The 21,926-nt window shown below is 37.8% G+C and overlaps 1 protein-coding gene across 13 annotated transcripts in view; it reads right to left on the bottom strand.

The window, feature by feature from the left end:
- Positions 1-21,926, bottom strand: part of Anks1b (ankyrin repeat and sterile alpha motif domain containing 1B) — a 1,051,626-nt gene that overhangs the window by 349,838 nt on the left and 679,862 nt on the right. For 8 of the 13 annotated variants that reach the window (XR_013440373.1, XM_021724502.3, XM_040279646.2 and 5 more), the window contains one exon: positions 21,488-21,594. Coding sequence is in view for 12 of the 13 variants with exons in the window: in XM_021724502.3 (XP_021580177.1) it covers positions 21,488-21,594 (107 nt within the window). In the remaining variant the exon portion in view is untranslated. Of the gene's footprint in view, positions 1-21,487; positions 21,826-21,926 lie in introns of those variants that run through there. The other 5 variants (XM_021724497.3, XM_021724505.3, XM_021724506.3 and 2 more) reach the window with 1 other exon arrangement.

The following is a 21,926-nucleotide window of genomic DNA, read 5'->3' as shown; positions in this document are numbered from 1 at the left end:
CTCAAATTTAGAACCCAAATAGGGAGCAGAGATATTGGAAAGGAGCTTCCCACCATCTCCCACCTTGCTATCAATCTGCACAGAGATTGAAGATCAGTTTAAAACATTTAAGTGATTGTCCGTTACTCTTGTATAGAAGTAAATAAGGTAACACTCCTGGTTAAATAGGGGAAATGGCACTCATCTTCCTACTGAAGATTCATTATTCATCTCCTCAGCATTGAAAAGCTGTTCAGAATACACTGGGATTTTAAGTAATGACTACATAAAAAATGAAAAGTGTGAAAACCTCAAAACTTATCATTGTTCATGAACAGAATGACTGCTCATCCAGTATTTATTCCTATGTTTATTATTTGAGTAAACCAAAAGTAATGGATTGGTTCCTTCTTTAATTTGAAATTTTATTTGTGTTAATTTTGGAGGGACACCATCATCCTTTTTTAATCTTCTGGACAGTTATATTAATTTCAGCAATTCTTTCTCTAGTTCCACCCATGCTTCTTTATGATCTCTGCCATTTGCCACAGTATGATGTGCTTAAACGACACGTCAAGGCACACTGGGGACTGCCAATTGCTTAATAACTTTAAAAATAATCCTTAGCAATTCGTTTCTTTTATCTCAATGTATAATTTTGCTTTGTGAAACATGAAAGATAAGTCTTATATTTAGGAACCATTTGGTAGGGAGGCTGGTAGAGTAAAATTTAATTGATTTTTTTCCCTTTGCAGCTCTTGAAGAAATAGCATGTGAATCCAGATTAGGTGGCATCATGTATATTTTTGAAAAAGGAATTTTTACTTGCTTAAGCTGAATTCATCCTTATAAGTCAGCCAGCCCTTGATTCCTCCCTTTCTCTTACTCTGAAAGGCAGTTATTACCAGGTCTTATCTATTTTTCTGTTACAGAATCTCTCATTCTTCTGTCCATCCCTACAGCCAGCATCTTTCTCACATTACCTAATAGGCTCTCCTTACTCATCCCCAACAGTACTACCAAAGTCAGAGAATTAATGTGCAAATCTTATGACACTTTGCTTTCCTATCATTTTGTACAGAATTAAGTTCAAACTCATAGGATGTCATTTGAGGTGTGGGTCCTAATTTTTTCCTAACCTCATATCTTGCCTCTCTCTCTCCCACTCTCGACACCCAAACACTATGCCTATAGTAGCATTCTTGTTTTCTGAACATTTATGCCTCTTGGATCATGTGGCTTTTGCTGCTACAAAATTTTCTGGGTTTCTGTATCTGTGGACCCTTTCAACTCATATTTTAAGGTCTGGTTTCAGAGACCACTTCTGCCATGCTTTCCCTGTCTCCCACAGTCAGAGACCTTCATGATGCTCTAGGCATTTGTAGTACATCTGTGCTGAAAACTTCTATATATACGTGCTTGGAAAGATTTGTTTGTGAGCTTATCCCTTCTACCTAGCTTAAAGCTGTGGAAGTAAACCAGTGGCCATTCACTGCTCACTTCTCTTTGCTTCCCCATCTTCTCTCTCAGCCTCCATGGTCCAGTACAATCCCTTAGCTACTATAAATACTCAATGAACACTTGCTAGTTTAAGGAGTGAATGGTTGTATTGTATGAGATTTCTTGAGTCCCATAGGTTTGCTTTTTTAACTTCATGTTTATTAAGGTAAATTTTCACTTCCAGTTGTAACTTCCTGACATTTTTATTCTAGTTTTCAGCCATCTCTACCCTTTGGCCATAAACTGATTGCACAATATATTTGAAAGCCTTACTTCTCAGGTTATGAAAAGTCTGAGGGTCTCAGGCCTTTTGTCAAGCACAAATAAGTTTCCAGAAGGTGTGGATTAAGTGATCTGCTAGTGAAAATGCTCTATGCTTCTCTGTCCTCCTTTATCTCAGTTGTTTTTACATAGCAACTATTCCTATAAAGCTTTCCTCCTAATTTTTAGCTTAAACTTTTCATTAGATACAGGCCATTTCTCCCTGTCTCCTCATCTTCTGAGACTGTAAATTATCCTGTTACTTCATTTGTAATGGGAACATATTTATTTTCTGTGATGATGGCTCCCCTGAGTCTTCCTTTTTCTTAGCTACATAAAGTTAACTTCCTCAGTGGCAAATTAAGGACAGATTACAAGCAGCCTGGGAACCAGGCTCTGTCACCACAGGGGCCGCCTACTCAGCCTCCTTCTGTTCAGCCATCCGAGAGGTGCAGCTGCTAAAGCAGCCCAGCGTCAGGCTGCTCTCCCCCTGCCTCTACCGGTCTCTCGGAGAAAGTTGAGAAGTCCTTTTCTCTACCAGTCCTGGCTGGTGTCTGATCCTGAGTTTTCTAGTCTCTCCTCTTCTCCTCCTCCCCCTACCCCAGCTGCCTACCATCTCCTCCCACACCCAGGCCAGCAGTGACTGCGCTCCAAGACTCCCCCTCCTTTGAGCACTGCCGCTCGGTTTCCATAGCAACAGAAAATGTTGGTGGGAAGCAAAGATGCTGAACTGCAACTAGTGTTGGGGCTGGGAGGAGGAGGTGAAATGTGGGCCTCTCTGGAGGCTGCAGAGTGTGGGGAAGGGGAGAGCCCTGGGGGGAAGCTGAGGAAGAAGGAGCCAGTGAGAGGCCCTCAGAGGAGAGGACCATGAAGCTCAGGAGGAAAGTGCAGGGGCAGGCAGAAATCACTTTGGTTAGAAAAAGAAGCCAGAGGGAAGAAAGAGGAAAGATTTATAAAAAGTGATGGAGAGTTCTATGTATAGTGGTTGATTAAGGGGTTGTGTTAGGTATAAAACTGAGAATAGATGATTTCATTTGGAAGAGTGAGTCGTGGAAGGCAAAGGGCATAGTAGCAAAAAAGTGTGTGGGGCAGTTTTGGAGCCTAATAATAATATATGTAGAAGAGAAACAAAAGTAATGCTAATGAACCTGGGCTTACAAATTAGCATCCTACAGATCAGCCATGTGCTCTTTACCATTTCTGAGCCTAGTTGGCTTCTCTGTTTGCTCATCTATTAAAATGCAATATATCCCTCAGCAGGTTGTGAGTATCAAATTATAAAAAGCACATGAAGTGGACACTCATCATACATGGAAGGTAGTATCTTTTTAACTTTTGTTTGAGGTTGAGAAATGGTATTTCAAAAGGGGCTTGGAGTTGGAAATTTAACTTAAAATACACCAAAACTGCACTGTTATATGCTCTTGTGTTTCAATTTTGTCTCTCTCTTAAGTATATGGTGTCATGATAACATGTGCCTAAGTACAGGGTGTCATAGCAATATTTAGAGCTAGCCCTTCCATCACAAGAACAGGAGGCTTCCCATTCCTTCAAGTGACCTCTCCATATGTGCTCTCAAAGGAGCCTTCCATGATACTTACACATTTCCTCTTCCAAACAACCACAATAATGTAGGTCTCATAATTTTTTACTTTTCTTCTCTTTCCTTATTCCAAGAAGTTGCTACAAAAATCATACTCCATGTCCAGAAACATGTTTCTGATAATTTATCAGCATTTTTCAAATGAATATCTGTGCTACTACTTCCTTCAGGACTTGAAGGCAAGAAAAACTAAAAAGTAGTTTAGTTGCTTTAGATGCTCAAAAGCCTATTTACTTCAGGCTCTGTCTTTGCTACCTTAGAAAAAGGGCAGCAAATCACTGCAGAGGCTCTATGTTCTCCATGCCTCCTTGTCCTGAAATTGGGACACTAATAGCCATCAATGTTTGAGCTTGTGGCACTGGGATACCTGATAAGCATAGAGACATCAAGTCGTTTACTAAAGGTAATACAGCTCAGAGGTGTCAGGCTGGGATACAAATCTAGGCATTATGTTCCTTTTAATGTTTACACCATGCCACCTCTCTATAAATGGTGGCTTAAGGATATTGCTACTACTTTTTTTTATAAACAATTGTTTTTCCTTGCTTGGTATTATTTAATGAGTAAAGAAGAAATGTATGACTCTATCTAGATTCTATGTCAAGTTATGTCCTGAGTCCATTGGTCTATCTTTTTCTTCCTGGATTACAGTAAAAAGCTGGAAAAAAGAATGTCATAATCTCACAATAATGAATATCATTGGAGAAAATCTTTAGAAGTATAAATGATTTCATAAGTTTTCAGAAGAAAGAATAGGGAAACACTGACTAATGCAATAGGGTAGAGGGAGTGTCAGGTTAGGGTGCTTGCAAAGAGCCCCGAACCAATAAATGTTGCCCAAGTTGTTCATCAGATTTCAGTCTAAGAATGAAAGATGGAGGAGGAGACTGAGAAGTGGCACAGAAGATGGGAACAAATTTGAAGGTTTGTAAATGCAATAGTTTCATTCCTACTCCCAATACCTCTGCAACCCTTTCTCTCTCTCTCTCTCTCTCTCTCTCTCTCTCTCTCTCTCACACACACACACACACACACACACACACACACACACACCCCACACACACATCAGACATTTAACCTCCACCCTTAGTTCAAAATTGAATTGGAAGCTTATTCTCTACAAAGATATTTTTTAAAAATTTCTGGGGAGATCCACAGCATCTAGGATAATAGCAACTGGGACACTGCTCATGGGAACACCCTGCTCACTATGACATGAAGCCTGGAAGTTAAAAACAAAAACAAACAAACAAACAAAAACAACAAGAATATGTACATAGAGCTTCTGGTTCTCTTTTCCATCACCTATTTCTGAAATATAAACAGAAAGCACACACTACCAGTCACTGGAGAATGTCCTGCAGCACAACTGAGAAAGACCAAGTTAAAAACAAAATGCAACAGAAAAATTAACTAGACACTATTCCAAGAAGTTCAAAGTATAAACAAATCACTTCTAATTAATATACTTGATAGGTTCAAAGCAATATTACAAATGAGGAAAAGGAAAAAGTATCATGAAAAACAAATAGAGAAGAGCTTTGTTAAATTAAAAATCTTATTGCTCAAACTTTAAAAAAAAGTCAATTTGAAGTTTGAAAGCAATCTCCCAATATATGAGAAAAAAATAAGAAAAGATGGCAAATGTGAGCTAAAAGCTAAGAAACATTGAGGAATGATTGAGGAAGTCCAAAATCTGGTTAGTAGGAGTTCATTAAGAGAGAGAGAGAGAGAGAGAGAGAGAGAGAGAGAGAGAGAGAGAGAGAGAGAGAGAAAGAAGGGCCATAGTAATGATCAAATAAATAATGTAAGAGAATTTATTTCTCAAAATGTATCTTTATGTTTAAAGTGTCTAAGTGCAAAACAGAGTGAAAGACACCCAGTTTGTCACCTCTTAGTGGAGAACAGTGTCAAGACATGGAGGATAAAGAGAAGATTGAGAAACTTCCAGAAAAGGGAAAAGGTCACCTATATAGGAACCAATGTCAGACTTTCCATCTGCCTCATCCAACATGACAATACAAAGGAAAAGCCTTCCAAGCTCTGAGAAAAATTAGATTCAGCTTGGAATCACATACCAAATCACCGTATTAACCAGGAAAAGAATGTAGGCACTTATAGATTCACAAGGACTTAGGAATTCACCTCTCATGTATTTTTCATTTCTTTTTTTTTTTTTAAGTAATTTGAGTATGTGCTCCAGAAATATGAGAAATAAAATAAGGAGAAAGGAAAATCATCAAAAAACAGTGAATATGATTCAGAAATATAATGCAATGAAGAGAGTTCCAGAATGACATGTATGGTAGTCTCAGAGAAATCAGCCAGGGACAGGATACCTGAGGGGAAACTGTGGAGACCGTAAGGATAAAGTAGAAGTAGAAAATATAAATAAAGGAAAAGTAATCAGGAATAGGAAGAATTAAACAATTATTAAGAGCAATAAAATAATTATTAAGAGTAATAAACGGTGTGGGGGGACATGGCTCAAGATACTGTAGCCCAGAACTCCTCTAGCAAACATAAGGCCCTGGATTCAACCCCCAACATGGCAAAAAATAATAATGAACTAAAAATAAATAAAAGGTGAGTTTTAGGATAACTCTCATGTTTCCAGCTTGGATAACAGTGTGAATGGCTGGGACTATCATCACCACTGCGTGGTCTCATGGGGGATCTACGTATGGGGTTTTCACTCTCGATAAGGATTGCCACACCTCCTGAGTGGCACGAAGGCAGGAGGGAAAACACTGGATTTCTGCATCTTCCACTGCAAGCATGGACGATGAGGACTTCAGCACCACAGAGCACAGTTTTCCTTGTGCTTCTGCCTACACTTGGATTTCTGGTATTATGGATAGGCAATGATAGGAGAAGCCAATACTGAAGGCAGTACAATTTCATGCTTAACTCTCCACTGGAGTCAAGGCTAAACTGACATAAAACACACAAAGAAGTGATATTTCATAGAACCCGAGTTTGTTGGCTAAGATTCAGTTTGTAACAATATTGCCGATGCAGGCAGTTAGAAGACAGAAGAAATGATGAGGGCACTGAGGCGAATCCTTATCTCAGGTCAGGATGTGAGTAAATACCATCTATGTCATGTGGGGACAGCCACCAAAAGGGCTCAGTCCAGAAATGTTTAAGGCATTTGCTTCTGGAGAGTGGGGTCAGAAGTGGAAGAAGAATGCAGAGACATATTTAAATTTTATTTGTGCGCATTCGTTTTGATATTTTTAAAAATTACATACTTATTTCTTCAATTATTTATCGTTTTTGTAAGTGTGCTTTCTTCTATCAACCTCCCTCTCTGAGTTTCCTCACTTTGGTTAGCTGTTTAGATTGTGTTTGGTATTACATTGTTCTATGTAAACCACCTTTTTGGAAGAGGGTCAGGTTTTAAATGAAACAATTAACCAGTCATAATTCACTCATTCCTCTGCCAGGCCCCTTCGTCATCATTCTTTTTCCAACAGGGCTCTTGAGGACACAAGGGAGACAGACCCTATTTAATGCTGTCATTGTCTTGGTTGTGGGGTAACAGGAAACAGAGGAGCTTTAATTTTTAGCACCTAGGCTTTGGCTCTGAAGATTGCTATTGAAATGGTCAGCTCTGATTACAGCTTCTAAAAGGAACTGTTTTCTCTGTGCTAGAGAATTGTCTCCTGAATTAGTATCAATAAAACGCTTTCTAAGAGGATCTCTGACACCAGAAGTCCCCACTGAAGCCAGTGTAATTACCATCCCTAGACTCTCAGCCTTGTCAGGTAGCACAGATAATCACATACAGCGTGAGCTGATGATTAGCCAGTCAGTCAACTGACATTGAGCGCTCCCTAGGAGGTTCTGCAGAGGTGACGAGAGGAGAGAAGACCCTTCAATGTCCTTTCCCCAAGGTACTTCAAACTAAAAGGAGCTGAGGGTATGGAGGGGGAAGGACCAGCAGAGAGCCCACTCGTCAACAGATAGATATAAACAAACATCCATTCTCAGTTACACAGAGAGGCCTGTGGAGATCCAAGTTGGAGTGGAATAAAAACAGACTCTTCCCCATCTGGCCTATGGTGATCCCTTTAGTTTTAAGTATTACTTTCTTTCACCTTTGCCTCCTACACACCAACTGGATCAGCTACTGGATACCCCTGTGTACCATTCCTTTTTTGTGCATCTCCATGCTAAATTCATGCTCTTTCCCTTGCCTGTGAGGCTGCCCCTGTCACTCAGCGCTTGTCAGCATGTGTATCTTTCCAATCTATCAAGAGTTCTTGTAAACCTGACCTCTTCTATGGAGCATTGCTTGAGTCACTCAATTATAGTTCCAGTCAGTTATAGTCCTGAAGGATTTGTTTGTTTTTGTGTCTGCTTCTCCAGTAGATAGTGAGTTTTGTGGGAGGAGAGACCTGGTATGTCACCATTCTAAAATAATTACAATATATGTAATATATGTAAAACACTTACAATAATAGTACCTGGATAGAAACATGACAAAAGTTTTCTTCTTCATCATTGTCATCATCAATCTTTGTATTTAGGAGCCCAGCATATTGTCAGGCTTGTGAAAGTGACCACAAGGCAAATATTTCTTCATTTGAATTCCTAGAACATTTCAGGCTGAGTTCTATTGCTGAGGAGGTTTTAGAGGTGTCTTGGCAGTGGTCCTAGCTGCAGAGTAAAAGTAAGGGAGTTGCTTTAGCTATTGGTAACAGGGGGCAGTAAATGTCTTTGAAGAATCAGAGGCTCTAGCAGGCAAATAGATATAATTTTGGAGGATATTCCAGATAATACGAAGTGATTGAAAACAGATTTGCTCTTGGCTTGAGACAGTGTTCTAGCCCTAAGGAAGATGGGCTTATTCAGAGAAACGCCTAATGTAACTCCAGTAACTTCATTTTCTTTAGCATCGTCTAGAAATAGATGGTTAATCAGCCTCAGACAGATGTTTCCTTGCTCATCCTCTTTTGCTGTCTGTATGTGTGAAGTGCATGTGTGTGCTGCCATCTGGATGAGCCGATCTGGGCACAGTGATGGGTCATTAAGCTGTCTTCCCATATGGTGCATGTGTAATGTCTGAGCCACGATCTTGCAAGGTAGAGAACATTTTCATTCACAGAAGCATGACATGATCCCTAGGAGTGTTGCCAGACCATTATCTCCTTTGCTTTCCAAACACTACCTGCATTTTGACATCTCACCACTTTTGCTTACGATTTCATTTAATCTTGGGTCATCCACCCCATTCTTTATATACTGTCTACATAAATACTTCTCAAACTCACTTCCTCCAGACAGTCTTCTCTGATTACTCTAGTGAACGGACCTGTCTTCTTTCTCAATCATAATCACCCACAGATACATAACATTCACTTCTTCTACCATTACATTCTATGCTGTGAAAACACACTATTGACTTTTATTATTATTTGAATGTGTATTGCTAGTTAAGCTGTTAAGTATGCTAGTCTTAGCTCCCAGAGTAGATGGTAGGATCCTTAAGCAAATCCTGTATTATGCTTCTCTGTAGTCCCTATCAAAATTAGCACAGCTAGATGAGGATAGTATGCGCTCAATTCATTCCCTCAGGAATGAATGAAGAAATCTCCAAAGAATCCATTCAAAATGATTTAGCTAAGAACCCCTTTACAAAGGTTTATCTACTTTTTACTTCAGATTGCTAGCACATGTTACAGGATAAAAGATACAGGTTTGAAACACATAGATTCTTATTTTAAAATGCTGTAACATTAATATACTTCATAGTTTTAATGCAAGTTTAGGTTAGTAATCCTTCAGGACAAAACTACTAGACTCCTGAGTCTTCAAATTATCATAATTTGATCAACTCTGGTTAAAGGAACATTTTATAACAAGTGAGTGTCCCTGAATGTGTTTCTTAAGGAGAGCACTAAATGCAAACTACTTCTGTAGAAGTCCCACAGTACTCAGTCAGTCACATATAGTACCACAGGGCCATAAACCAGAGTGGCTCAGTTCTTCAAGTATACATATGTATAGTCAATACAATGAGGTCTGTGGTGTGTATGAGTGAATTAAAGTGACATAACTTTCCAACACCCTATGGAGTTATAATTGATACATGGTTGCTGAGATAGGTTAAGTATATTTTGGTGTTCCTAAATAATTCATGTAAGCTTTTTCCTTGTATCAAATGTCTTATGCAGGTAAGAGCCATGAAGCCTTGTGGCAGTTTCTATGGCTCACTGCACTCCTGTCTTGGTTAACCAGTAATTCTAAAGTGGTTTGCCAGATAAACAGAACAGGCACTCTTGTCCCCATTATGATTCATTGCTTACTGAAAGCACACAGCTAGCTTTAATCAAATTCTTAACACCACCTTGTGAACTAGATGGTACTATTTCCAATTTGCACATGGGAAACTGATGTTCACAAAGGTTAAGTGACCAGCTCAGGCTCCGACCCAGTAAGTGAAGAAACCAGATTATGAAAAGCAAAGAAACCAGACTATGAAAAGCAATTCTGTGTCTTAAAGTGCACTGTCTTTCCAACTTTTATTGAGGATGACTGTCTTTTCTACACAGAGCCTAATGATTACAAACCTCAAACAAGCCTGTGACATGGTCCTATGATGCTAATCCATTCTCTTAGTAAATGCTCTTTCTCATTTTCTAAGATGGTTTTTCCATTTTTGAATCTTCCACATCCTTGTCTCATATAACTCACGGGAATACAGAAACCATTAGAGGAAATAGAGTTCTATATTCTCACCACTTTACATACAAATCAGTACTTGTATTCTCTATTTCTCTTCTGTTACAATAGGGATGTCCCTCTTAGAAATTAATCCCACCACTTGTTTCTGGATCTCAATCCCTCTCATGTTTATTCTTTTAGTGGATTCCCCTTTTTTTTTTTCTGAATATTAACTTTTCTTTCTACTCAAACTTTCCTTTCAGTACCCAAACATGACTTGAGTCTTTCCTATTAAAAAAAAATCTTCCCTTTACTTCCAAATTACTTGTTAGCTACTCACTCATTTCTGTGCTCCCATAGTCAGGAATATTTCGTTCAAGAATTTTTCACCATGTATTGTATCCAATGCAAAATGGCTTCGGTAGCTCTTATTTCTTGTCAGGGTCTCCAGTGGCCTTTATGTTGCCAAAACCAATGGTTACCTTTCTAGTCACATCTCACTTTTTTTTTCATTAGCATTCTACCCAACTGATAACTTTCTCATGGAATAAGTTCTAGGGGAAAGATAGTTTTGCTTTTAGACATGGAGTTTGAGGGGTCAGTAGTATATGAGGTAGAAAACTTTGTGGGCTATTGATGAAGTCACCTGAAGTGAATGTAAGGTGAGAAGAGGGTCAAGCGCTAACCTCTAGCAGAATGTTAACCTCAGGCAGAAGCCCAGAGGCTACAAAGGAAATAGAGCAGGGAAGCACTGGGATGGGGATGCCCAGGTGATGGCAGCTCAGTGGGGAGCAGTGGACAAAGAATAAAAACCCTTTGCAGATCAGGCATATAAGGCCTGGGAAGCGTGTATTGTATTTGGCAATTAGGAGTTAGCTGCTCAATGTTTATAAATGACTCCAGGATAATGACAGAGGCTGATGTTTTCAAGGCCTGACTATATTATGCTGAAGGGCAACCAGCAAGTACAGACATTTCTTTTGAGAAGTTTGGTTATGAAGGTAAAAAGGGTTAAGTGGGTAGAGTCTAGTGCAGACAGAATTGAGGGAGGGTTTTTGAAAAAAAAATAGGCTATATCTGAGCTTGCTGAGATATTGTCAAGAAGAAGGCTTACTTAGTGTCAAACTATTTATGCTAGAACTCAAGATAAAATCTATTTCTTCTATTTCTCAAATTGAGATAATGTATGAGTTTTTAAAACTGCAAAATACAGTAAGAATTTAATATAGTATTCTTCTTTCCATTGTACCATAATTACTTATCAGAAATTCAATGGATTGTATTTTTGAATATATAACAAACCCTTACCCACTCTTCCAAAAAGAATCTCCTTATTATTTATTCAGCAGTTCTTAAATGGTTGAATTGGTCTGAATAATCTTTTGCAACTTCCTTTTAAAGACTGAGGGATTTCTGGAGTAGATATTTGCCAGACTGAATGTTCCTGTTAATTTGTTCTGGGGTAGTGGATAACTGGATGGGCAGCTCCCTCTTTTACAAGATTACTCCTCTCTGATAAAAGAATGTGTGATATAACTTCTGCCAAATAAACTTGAGATACTTTAGTTTCTAGGCCTTGAATTTCAAGGTCTGCAAAACTCTAAAAGAATAAAACTAATTCTTCTTTCTAGCCATCTAAACAGTCTTTGGTTTACAAATAGAAAATGTTCCACAATGCTTTATGTATGAATCCTAATCATCTTTGCTCAAGCTGAGAGAAGGTAAGAGTATGACAACATGAAATTTAATTCTATGGAATTGAGGAGCACAAATAATAACTTGATGCTCAGAGACCTATACTAATCACTTATTTTATTTTTCTCTCCTCCTATATGACTCTGTAATTCACAAGTAGAGACATAAAGATTCTTGTTTCTCAATACTGTTGTAGGTGCTCTTGGATAGTTCTCAATGTCTGAGAACTGCAAGATATATACAAACCAATATGGGTTGTCTGGGATGAGGTCAGGGAGATGCTCTTCAGTGTTGTCACTACATCTCTGAAGCCTGAGTGTTTTTATGATAAGTATTTGTAGCTATTTATCAGGACAACTCATTATACCTTAGGAAGAATTATTTCTGAAAGACAAATCATGTCTTTCATGAACATTGCTGCATTTAGATGCATTGTCACCTGTATGCATGAAATTACTCCACTCAGAAGGGGTCACAGTCTGAGAACAAACTTGACCTGGAAGTTCATCTGTATTTTTATAACCCTGTATACGGTGGGAAGCATTTTATCTGGATTACCCTATCTCTGCACATGGCAAATTGCTCTCTCACCTCTCTCAATGCTTCTCTGAATCATCATCTCCCCAAGAACAAGGAATGCTTATGTTACTGTTGTTTGCCCAGACTAATGCCTTTCTCAGCTCACCCTGACATTCTGCTCTAGCTGGAAGTTTTCCTGTTGGACTCACATTGACCTGGATTTGACTCTTGAGTGCTTTGGATCAGATAGTTAGCATCTCCATTACTAAATTTTGTCATTTGTAAAACTGGGATAATACTACATACTTTGTAATATTTGTGGTGGAGGGAAAGATAATATATGCAAAAGTAAGTGATGGTTATATTATTAGGTCAGTTATGTTTTCTTTCTATAAAATATTACCACCTAATCATCTATTTCTTGGGGGTCTTCTATCAGATTGTTGTCAAATGTAAGGATGTCAAACAAATGAATATTTCTTGAAATACATTTATTTAGGGATAAGTAGAGGCTGGGCTGGATAGGTAGAAAGTTCTCTGTTCTGGTTTTGCTGCTTCTCATATTAACTAGCAGTATGATATTGTATAGTACCTATATACTGAAAAATATAAGTTAGTGGAAAGAGTACACTTATCATTGATGAAAGAGTACTATTAGATTTTTTTAGGCATTTGAAATCTCATATAAATCTCAAGTAGATAGATTTTAATTCAATTTAGCAAGCATTTATTTGAATGACCATTATCTCTGCTTGGCCTACTGAGGGATAATAAAGGATACATACATGCATGTATCTATTGAGGACTGTTTGAGTCAAATTGTGTCACCCTAAATTTATATGTTAAAGTCCTAACTTGAGAAATTCAGCATGGGACCTTATTTGGAAACAGGGTCTTTACAGAAATAATTATGTTAAAGTCATTAGGATAGGCCCTGATCCAATGTGTCCTTATAAGATGACAAAATTTGGGCACAAACATACAAACAGAAAGACAGTATTGAAACACAGTGAGAAGATGGCCATCTCTAAGGAGACAGACCCAGAACAGATCCTTCCCTTATAGACCTCAGAGGAACCAGCCCTTCTAATGCTTTGATTTTAGACTTCTCACTTTCAGAACTGTGAGACCATCATGGACAAAAGTGAAGGTCCATATTTACTTGGTGATTAGGTTTCTGTCTTGGTTAAAGTAGAGGTCTTCTCAAGAAGCAGTATGGGGGGATGGGAAGGTAATAAGCAGTAAGATAAAGAAATCCTTTAATGGGTTAGAAGAATCATAAACTAGGGGTGTTTCAAGGAAGAGCCAGAGCTTGGTATCTGCAATATAGCAGTGGCTCTTGGGAAACATTTGCTGAACAAATGAAGGGAGACAGGATGAAACTGCGTGACTTTACTGGATCGAGTAAGGACATTTCAAAAGGTCAGAGAAGTGTGGTTTTGTAATTCTGACTCTGTTGGAAGTTTCTTTTTTCAACCTTGTTGAGTTCCATTCCCTTAATTTATAAATAGAGATAAAAATATTTCCTGATAGATTGATGGTGAGAATTACATGAAATAATTTATATGAAACTATATAGAACTTAAAAATTCCATTCAATCAATATTTATTGGTAGGCTACTAGATGCTAGGCACTGTGCTAGACTTCAGGAATACAAAGATAAACAAGATTCAAGCTTTCTCTCTCTAAGAAACTCACTTTCTAGGGTAGAAGCAGATATCTGACAGATAAAACAACTGCAGTGCAATACAATAAGGGCTGGAAAGGACTAAGAACAGGGTGCTATGGGTGCAAAGAGATGGGGCAGAATGCCAGCCAAATGGCTGGACGTATTAAAGAATGTCTCCTGGAGGAGGTGATGCTTAAGCCGATTGATGAACAGTAGTTAGGTGAAGAAGGAAGAGAAAGGAATTCCATACAGAGGGAACATCAGACTTCCTTTGCAGCTGTGTTTTTCTAGTTCCTAAGCCTGTGCTGAAAATGTATTCCAGGCTGCTTAGTTAAAGCAAAAACACCCTGCTTGGCTCTTGTCAGACTCCTGAAGGCCGAATCTTGCTCTGAACATCCTCAGCTACTAGCTGGGTTATCTTGAAAACAAATAAGCTTTCAGGAACCCTTTGAGCAGATATAGCCATCTACCTGGTTGCCTCATTCTCTTTCTCCTGCCTTCTTTCCTTTCTTCCTATCTTTCTTCCTCCTTTTATTACACATTTTCTGTGTTTACACATATAAACTATGTGCTAGATCTGGAGATACAGAAGATCAAAGTATATTTCTAATTTTTGAGGAGTTCAAGATCCAGAGCAGGGTGAATAAACTATATGGCCCATTGACCTAATCAGTCTGTGTTCTTTAAAGTTTTATTAGAACACAATCGCAGCCATTCAATTTACATATTATCTGTGACTGTTTTATGCTACAACACCAGAACTGAAGGGGTAGAACAGAGACTATGGAGTTTGAAAAGTCTAAATTATTTACCAAGTGGCCTTTACAGAGAAAGTTTGCCAACCCTGTTCTAGTGTTTATGTATGCCAGAGATAGTAAGGACAGACAGACAAGAATACAGGTGATATAATCCAATAATGTATGTTTTAAGAAAGTATACTACAGAAGAAGGGATCCTAACCCATACTTGGAAGGTCAGAAAATAACTGACAGCTAGAAGTGACAACTAAGGGATAAAGGATAAAAAGCAGGTAAGTGGGGAAAAGGATGATTCTTGGCAGAGAGAATAGAAAGTGCAAAAGCCAGGCAATGGAAGGGAAGTATGCAGTTCCCTACTGCAAAGAGAGGAAATGAGGAGAAAAGGTTGAAGAATTAGCTGGGGCCAGGCCACAAGGGTTTCTAAATATGAAAGCCAAGCTATGGATTTTGGAAATGTCTTACCATCTCCCACAGGCAGTTGAGAACCTCTGAAGGATCTTAAGCAGAGTAGTGCAAAAGTCAATGTGTGCTTTAGAAGATCACTTTGGCTTCTGTAACAGTTAACATTTGTTGTACATTTATTCCATGCCAGGTCTGTGCCAAATGCTTGGATGCATACATGCAAATAAAAATATTTACTGAGTACTTGAACAGCACTGGAAACCAGGTAGAAAGAGGTGAAACAAAGAGAACTAATATGGATCTCAGAGAACCAACAATCTCCCTGAGGATAGAAGGGCGGTGTGCCACCAACATTTACACATGGAAGATTAAAACAGAATGATAGGAAAGGGCAGTGTAGTGCCATGGAACCCAAATGGGGAGTAAATAACAGTAAGGAATGCAGAGAGAGAATCAGATACTGTGAAGAGGGCAAACAAATGAAGTGAGGAAAAAAAAATTGGGTGGGGATTTGCCAAAAAACAGATCACAGCTGACTTAAAAGAGAACAATTTTAGTAGAAAAATTGGGAAGCAGGCTGGATTATAAAGAAGGTAAAGAGGTGACTGGAAGTGAGAAAATGGAGGTCACTGCCATTGAACACTTGCTTGAGCAATATCTCCTTTTAAAGAAGAAAAGAAATATGATTCTGGCTGTATTTCTTAAAATAAACCTATACTTCGGCAGTTTTAGTAAGTTTTCTGACTCATGAGGTAAATTCTTCATCCCAAATATCTGGTCATTTGAAGCAATACTGGAGATCAAATTATGCAAATATGCTGCATGACTAAATTAAAGGCCAATTCATGTGAGCATTAGTTAGTAATGGGAGTTATATTACTGCATTATTAGAAAATGGGGCAGTGTATTTTAATGCTTAAAAATTTAATCAGAGTAACTTCCAGATGGGAGAAAAGGCTCTTTTCTATCACAATTAAAATTGTGGCTAATGTGTTCTCTGAAAGCCATTCTTCCAACATGGCCATTCCTGCACATGACCTCATTTCCAACTTTCTGCTGCACAAGCAATCAGTATCCTTCCAAGGCTAATGGGATACACAAGAACAATTAATAGCTCTGCCAGCACCAGTATTGTACCCTGCATCTTTAAAGAGCTCAAAATATTAAATAACTACCCCAAAGAATATTTCTCCTAGAACTCTGATTAGATTGGTTTTTACCAATGAGTACCTTGAATCATAAAGAAGAAAAACTATACAAATGGGAAGTCTTACTTTAGTTCTCTCTCACACCATTGCCAGACTTTTGTTATCTATTATGATTGTAATTAAGCTGTAGTCCAGATAAAGAATGATTCCCTTTTGGCACCGATTTTTAGATAGCGACAGATTTTAAATGCCAGTAGTTGAAAAAATTATATACACCTCCCCCACCCGCACCCCCACTCCCTACCAAAACTGGGTTTGTAACTACTGGCCTAATGAGTTTTTAAAATTGTACCTGCACTTGCAATGTAAGGCCACCCACTCAACTCAAAGTCTAGGCAGTATCAGATATAGGAAGGGACAGGAATGAGACAGGTATTTTTCTCTTATACCTTCCAATCTCAGTAATTCCATGAGAATTTCCTAAACAATATTTGAATAAGAAATCATCAGGCAGTTATTAGTTTTATCTTTTAGGAACAATATATATTTCTAATTCACAAACTTAACTTGTTACTTGGATCCCAACAAGATTCTAAGATACTTAAAAGGTCATTTTATCAGGCCAAAGTTATATGAAAGTGGAAAAGAGATGTAAGTCCATGAGTATGTAAAATGCACCACAGAAATGGGGGTGGGGTCAATTAAATTTGTATTGTAAGCTCAATCTTGCTGAAATCTTTTGTTCAGATGAATGACTACTATGAGCTCTGGGGCTTCACTTCACTATCTAATAGGCACTACTCACTTTGACCTCCAGCAAGTCCTTTGTGAAAGCTCTCCACCCAAGTGTACAAAATGCCAGTTCATGTAAGGATGTCAGTATTATTTTCATGTCTAACTCCATAAAGGCTGCATTTTGAACATTTTAATAATGGTTAAATTAGCCAAAATGAACAGAAGATGCTTCCTCTGTTTTGGTCAGAGTTTACAAATATAACTGTCAGCTAGTTATGGTAAGGTCATGAGTCAGTCCTCCTCCAAGTAATATAATTTTCTTTACTGTCTTCAGACTATAAATCTACTATAACACTGCTAAATTTTGGTGCCTATATTTTTTTCTTTACTTTATGCTATGACAGATCTTGTTCTGTTAACTACTATAATTTGTTGCTGGAAAAACAATTCCTAGTAAGTACACATGATGGAAAGACAAAGGACCAATATCCCTGAGATATAGTGTGTATGTGTGTGCATGCACATGCACAAGTGTGTGTGTTTATGAATGAAGGAATGTGTGTGATGTGAATGCAAACATTATGATAGGTCTGAAGGCAATACTATCTTGCTTGAGAACAAAAGGTCATGTCTTGTTCACATTCCTAGTACTTAACACAGTATCTGGCACAGAAAATGTTTAAAGACAATTTGTTGCGTGAATTAGAGAAGGGTACATGTTCCCATTGGTAAAACAAGGTTACTAGTTTAAAAATGAGACTGGAGATCCATCCATAACAATCTTTTGTGCATTTGGTTTTTTGGGGATGATTTCCATATTATACACAGCATTATTCTAGGAGTTGTGTGTAAAGCAAGGGAAGTGAACACATAAAACTTGGACTTGAGGAGCTTCTAGTTTAGTTGGGGAGACAAGATATAAACCACTAAAAACTTAATTCTAGAGAGAGAATAATGGCATGCCAAATGTAATTTTTCATACCATATGTAACCATGAAATGAATTCAGAGGGGGGAAAAAGGCTGCTATGCACTGGAGTTGTTAAAAAAAAAGCTCTGTAAACAAGGCAGGAAATGGGTTAGACCTTTGGAATAAAAGACAGAGGAAGGAAAGAAGACATGAGTCTGTGAAGTGTGGGGAGAGAATCCAAGGGTAAAGTCATAGGGACAAGAAGAGATGGTTTGAGACTTAAAACTAGGGAAGAAGTCATTAGACTTAGGAAAAGAAAGATGGTAGTAGAAATAAACCTAATAAGGAAATAGAAGCATGTGCATTCTGTGTAATATTCACTTTATACCTAAACTTCTTGGTGGAAAAAAGTAACGCTGAAACAGACACACTGTGTATGTTGCAAATTTGGGGTAAAGGAATGAGGTGTCAGGTGACCCCAGCACCACTTCTAGGGCTGGTGGGTAGCAGAAGAAGTGCGTAAGCAGGAGGGAGGAGATGAAGTATGACTTCAGAGGGAGGAACAAGCAGAGTGGGACCTAAGGAAGACTTCAGGATTCTGTTGTGTTAGGACTTTTTATTTTAACACATGTGTGACCTTACCAAAGTCTTAGGCAACCTGAGGTAATTTTGTAGCTATTCTTTGATTGTACCAATTTTATTTATTTGCTATTTTGAAGGATACAAAGGGTCCAATTTGTGTGCACAATTATTCTACAAAACAGAATGAAATGCATAAAGAAAAAGGTTGGTATTTTAACTTGAAGATATAGAAAAACATTTCATATATCTTTAAAATCAAGGATAAGTATCAAGAGCCTGAAGGAGAAGCAACAATTGACAGATATTTAAAAGCAAGTGCAGTGGATGGGAGTTCCTCTAACCATGTCTAGGAATTGATATAAGTAATCTCTATTAAAATTAATCATAGCCATGCAGACAAATTATCCATATATTGTGTTTATATATGAGAGTATATAGAATAGATTTAGCAAAAAAAAATGTTTAAAGCTTTCAATAAATACTTTAAAGTTACTCATATGGATCCTTTAAACTCACATTAATGGAATATTGATTAAATGAAAAGTTAACTCCTGGGATGTTTCCTAAATAAAGCATGTCTATGCATGGATGTACTATGATGTTTCCACCAACATTAATTATACCCTCTCGATGTCTACTGTCTTGTTCTAAAAAAACTAATAAGACCGGCACTACATCATAGTTAACAGAAGCGTGATGCTTGTTGCTTAGGCAACAGGATGAATAAATGCAGGTCAGAATGTGCTTCAAGAAAAACAAAAGCTAGAATATGATACCAAGTGAAAACTAGCAAGTCCAAAAAAGATTTTTCACCACATAATTGAAATCTGCTTCTTAAAGTGGGCCAATCATATTAGTGTACTTTAAGTTCATAACTAAATAAATTAGGTTATGGAGATCAATAAATGATTTTTATAAAGGTAAAAATTCATTTCTTGTTCTAGTAGCAAATAGATGGTGTATAACAGCATGTAAAGCAGTAACTGATGACACCATTTTATGAATGCTTCATTTTCAAAATGAATTAACTCCTCTACATGATAACTCAAAAGTTTTTTTAAAATTCTGTATCATAAAGAAAGTATTTGGCTCACATGAATTAATAATGTGCTCTTATTTTCTGAAAAATTATATTTAATACTTGAAATTAAACAAGTAAAGAAAATAATCTATGATTAGACCTTGATTTTGCTGCACATGTCCAGGATCTTCACCTTCCAGATACATTTGTAGTGCTTGTATATAATTTATTTATGAATGTATTTTATTATCTCTCCCCAAATTCTTATTTAAAACCTGTGTGATTAACCTTTCAGTCAGAGGCTTTTAAAAAGGGATTATATTTGTTCATATTATTTAACATTCAGAGGAAAATCAAGCTGAAATCAAGTATCCCAGTATGGCCAAATGACCGAGAGTATTCAAAAACCTGAGGTCTCATGAGACCTGAGTTCTCATGGACCACAATAAATTTGGACAAGGGTCTGAGGGATGGGAATGAGAAAGCTCCATTTCAAATAGAGACAGGGAGAAAGAATAAAGATGTTGAAATGTACACTAAACATAAATAATGATGAAATAACTTATTCTGTTTGATAGTTCCTCTACTTCTTAATTCCATTTAATGGAATTAAACTTAGGGTCCTAAGTTTGTTTAAATCTCAGTGTCCTAAGACTTTCACAGCATTTGAAGAACTTTCCCTCTTTTCCTCTTAAAACAAAATATCTTATCTAGCTAGTAAAAGTACTTGATAAATTCAAGAAAAATAACAGTAGCTTCATCTCTAATTATTTTAAAAAACAACAAAACACTCATTAAATGTTATATGTACATAATTTCTTAAAATCATGACTTACTAAATTTATGGCTTCCCACTCCCCCCCCAAAGTTTACAAGCAAACACATTTTTGGGAAAGGAGCAGAAGTCCAAGAATTTTAATAATCTTCCAATCTACATAGTCAAGCCCAGCTTGGAGAAAAAAATAATATCACATGAAAATAAAAAGATCTGACTAGCTCTAAGTATTTTTACGATCAGTTCTGGTATTAGCAAGTTGCAGGTGTCAGCCCCAGCATTTTATTTAAGAACAACTATTAATTATTTCTACAAGTAATTTGCGTGCTACATGCCCATGTTATATAGGTCTCTCTAAATTTAGGGAACAGTGATATGTGTGGTGGGAGCTTAAAAGCAAGGAAAGGCAATAAGGGCTGTGACGTAGCTTTACAAGAGGAACTGATGAGCACTGGGGGAGGTATGGGAATGATTAGAAAGCCAGATTGTCATCAGCACACCTCCCCATCCTTCCTCACCTATATGCATCACAGTGGGAAGTTTGCACACACCAGGTTTAAACTGCATGTAGACCAGGATTCAGAAGTACATGAATGTATTCAGTGCATCTATCCCTCTTTCTACATGCTGACAACGAATTGACCCAAGTGTTTATTTTCCACCTAAAGTAACAAACAATACTTCATTGCTCTTCAATCAGCATGTGTAAGTAAGTTAATACTCTCCATAATTGACCATCTGAAGCAGTTTGCTAATGAACCAAAGGGCGTCCGAATGATTTAAACTGCTTTTTGAATAATTATCAGGAAAGAATGATTTTTACACCATCAGCATAACAAATTGTCTAATTAATCACTAAATGCTGATGCTCAAATAAAATAATAAGGTTTAGGAATCTAGAATTAGTTGAAGAGTGATACAATCTAACTGGGTATACTAAGATTACAATTTGTAAAAAAAATCACACAAAGAATGACAAGGAGAATATAAATGTTAATCTTCTCCATTGCCTATAAATAGTACTCTGCCGGCTCATTCATATAACACATATGTATATGGATGCATATAGATCTCATTTTCAGCAAGTGTCTAATATGTACACAGTAAGTTTAGTCCTAAGGGCATTCAATTTTCTGATGCAGTTACATATACAAAACTGATCAGTCTGGAGCAAATCAGGCTGCCTCTGAGCTATGTAAGACACATAAGAAGCAAAGACAGACAAAAGGCAGCTCCCTGGACACAGAGAGCATCTTACCATAAACTGCACATTGTCAAATCCATTAGCCATCAGGTGGTTCTCGTACTGAGGTAGCCCAATGCTTTCCAACCATTGTCCCACTGTTTGGACAGGGCATCTGGGTCCTGTAAGAGGATGAAGAGGGAAGCGTTTAAGCAGGGAGTAGCCGTCCACGGGGTAATAGCGGTAGTCCTGGGCTGAGAGGTGGCATTGCCACATCATGCTCCTGGGAAAGTTGCTATCAAAGGAGCCCGCCAGCTTGACAGATTAATGTTCTCAGCGAGAGAGCAAAGTCAGAAGTAAAACATAGTTTGCCAGGAAGGCTGTGGAGTGTGACTTGATCCTAGCTCCACATTTCTTACATATTAATCTTTACTACCGACCAGTACGTCATCATACAGCCCCCAAAACCAGGCAGCAGAAGAAGGCATATCAAGCTGTCAGCTTAGGCTGGTCT

The sequence above is a fragment of the Ictidomys tridecemlineatus genome, chromosome 6, assembly GCF_052094955.1.
Source record: "Ictidomys tridecemlineatus isolate mIctTri1 chromosome 6, mIctTri1.hap1, whole genome shotgun sequence".
NCBI classification, from domain to species: domain Eukaryota; kingdom Metazoa; phylum Chordata; class Mammalia; order Rodentia; family Sciuridae; genus Ictidomys; species Ictidomys tridecemlineatus.
Note: the sequence above shows the minus strand (reverse complement) of the source record. Positions and strands in the feature narration are given on the sequence as shown.